Source organism: Myotis daubentonii, chromosome 11 (assembly GCF_963259705.1).
Source record: "Myotis daubentonii chromosome 11, mMyoDau2.1, whole genome shotgun sequence".
Classification (NCBI taxonomy): Eukaryota; Metazoa; Chordata; class Mammalia; order Chiroptera; family Vespertilionidae; genus Myotis; species Myotis daubentonii.
The window spans coordinates 15,230,855-15,232,111 of NC_081850.1; the positions used below are offsets into that span (position 1 = coordinate 15,230,855).

General features: G+C 53.6%; 1 protein-coding gene across 1 annotated transcript; it reads right to left on the minus strand.

Moving 5' to 3' along the window:
* Positions 1 to 207: 207 nt before the first annotated feature.
* Positions 208 to 1,005, minus strand: LOC132212684 (ZW10 interactor-like). The gene has a single exon (XM_059658704.1). The coding sequence runs from the start codon at positions 985 to 987 to the stop codon at positions 208 to 210; it is 780 nt and encodes a 259-aa protein (XP_059514687.1). The 5' UTR covers positions 988 to 1,005.
* Positions 1,006 to 1,257: the final 252 nt, after the last annotated feature.

Here is a 1,257-nt window from a genome sequence, read left to right on the forward strand (position 1 = left end):
ATATTTATTTTATATATTTAAATGCCATTTCACAAAGAAAAATCAACCAAAAAAAATGAGTTCATGTGTCACCTCTGACACACATGTCATAGGTTCGCCATCACTGGACTAGACGGTCTGGAATCCACATAGGTGAGTCTGCATCCTTGGAGGACACACTTCCATCTCTCCCCACAGTATCCCCTCTGGTCTGCTCCCGGGATTGGGTCAGCAGCTGGGATCCAGAGCTGGGAAGAGAGCTCTTTGGTGTCTCTTCCTCTTCTTATCCTCAGGAAGATCCAAGTCTTGTGGTAGCTCTGCCTCTGTCTCAGGGGGTGGCAGCTTACCCTGCAAGGTGTATAGCAGTTGAAGGAAGGTCTGGTGCCTCTGCAGCTTGTCCCGCTCCTGCCCTGCTTGCTGCTTCAAGGTTCCAAGTTCCTGACGCAGCTGCTCAAGCTTCTGCTGAGTTCCTGCTTGACGCTGCCTCACCTCTGCAGAAACTTCTGCCAAGTGCTGTAGACGCTTCTCCTGTTGCAGCGTCCACTGCTTATGGGATGTTCTGCGTTTCTCCATGGCTACTTGCTTCTTGGCCTGGAGCTGCTCAAGGGCCTCCCGGAGCTGTGCCTGCTTCCTTTGGGCCTCCTCCATCTTGGGCAGGGCCTGGATCACAGCCCTTGAGATGGCCTCCACGTGTTCTTGGTAGGTAGCCTTCAGCTCTTTCCATTGCTCCTTGGCTGCCATTGCCTTCCGTCGGCTCCTGTCTTCAGAAGCCAAGGGGTCCAGGCCCTGAACAATGCCCTCCTGAGCCAAAAAGTTCTGCAGGAAGTCCACTGCCTGAAGATGGCTGCAGAGCACCTTGTTCTTCTTTCGGAAATCCATCACAAACTCAGCCAGGATCTGTCCAGGCACCTCTGCCTCCTCCTGCAGGCCTGTAGGCTCCAGGATGTTTGCCAGCTGGGCCAGGGACTCTATGGCTGCAGCCTCGGCCTCGGTCTCCGCCACCTCCATCCTTCCCAGCACAGCCTTTCAGCCTTGGGCGCCAGATGCCGCGGTCCAGCCCCAGCAGTCCAGGGGTTCCCAAAGGTGTGGATGGAGTCGGCGAAGAAGGAATCACATGGAGACGTTCAGTTGATCAGCAGCCCAGCCAGGTTCTCGCACCAGGTTCTCCAGCCAGGTTCTATGTGTATTTCTCCTGTTACATCTGTATTTATACCAGTTGATTTTAATCCTATCCATTCTATTCCAAAGGTTAGGGCGTTTCTTATCTCCATTCCAAGG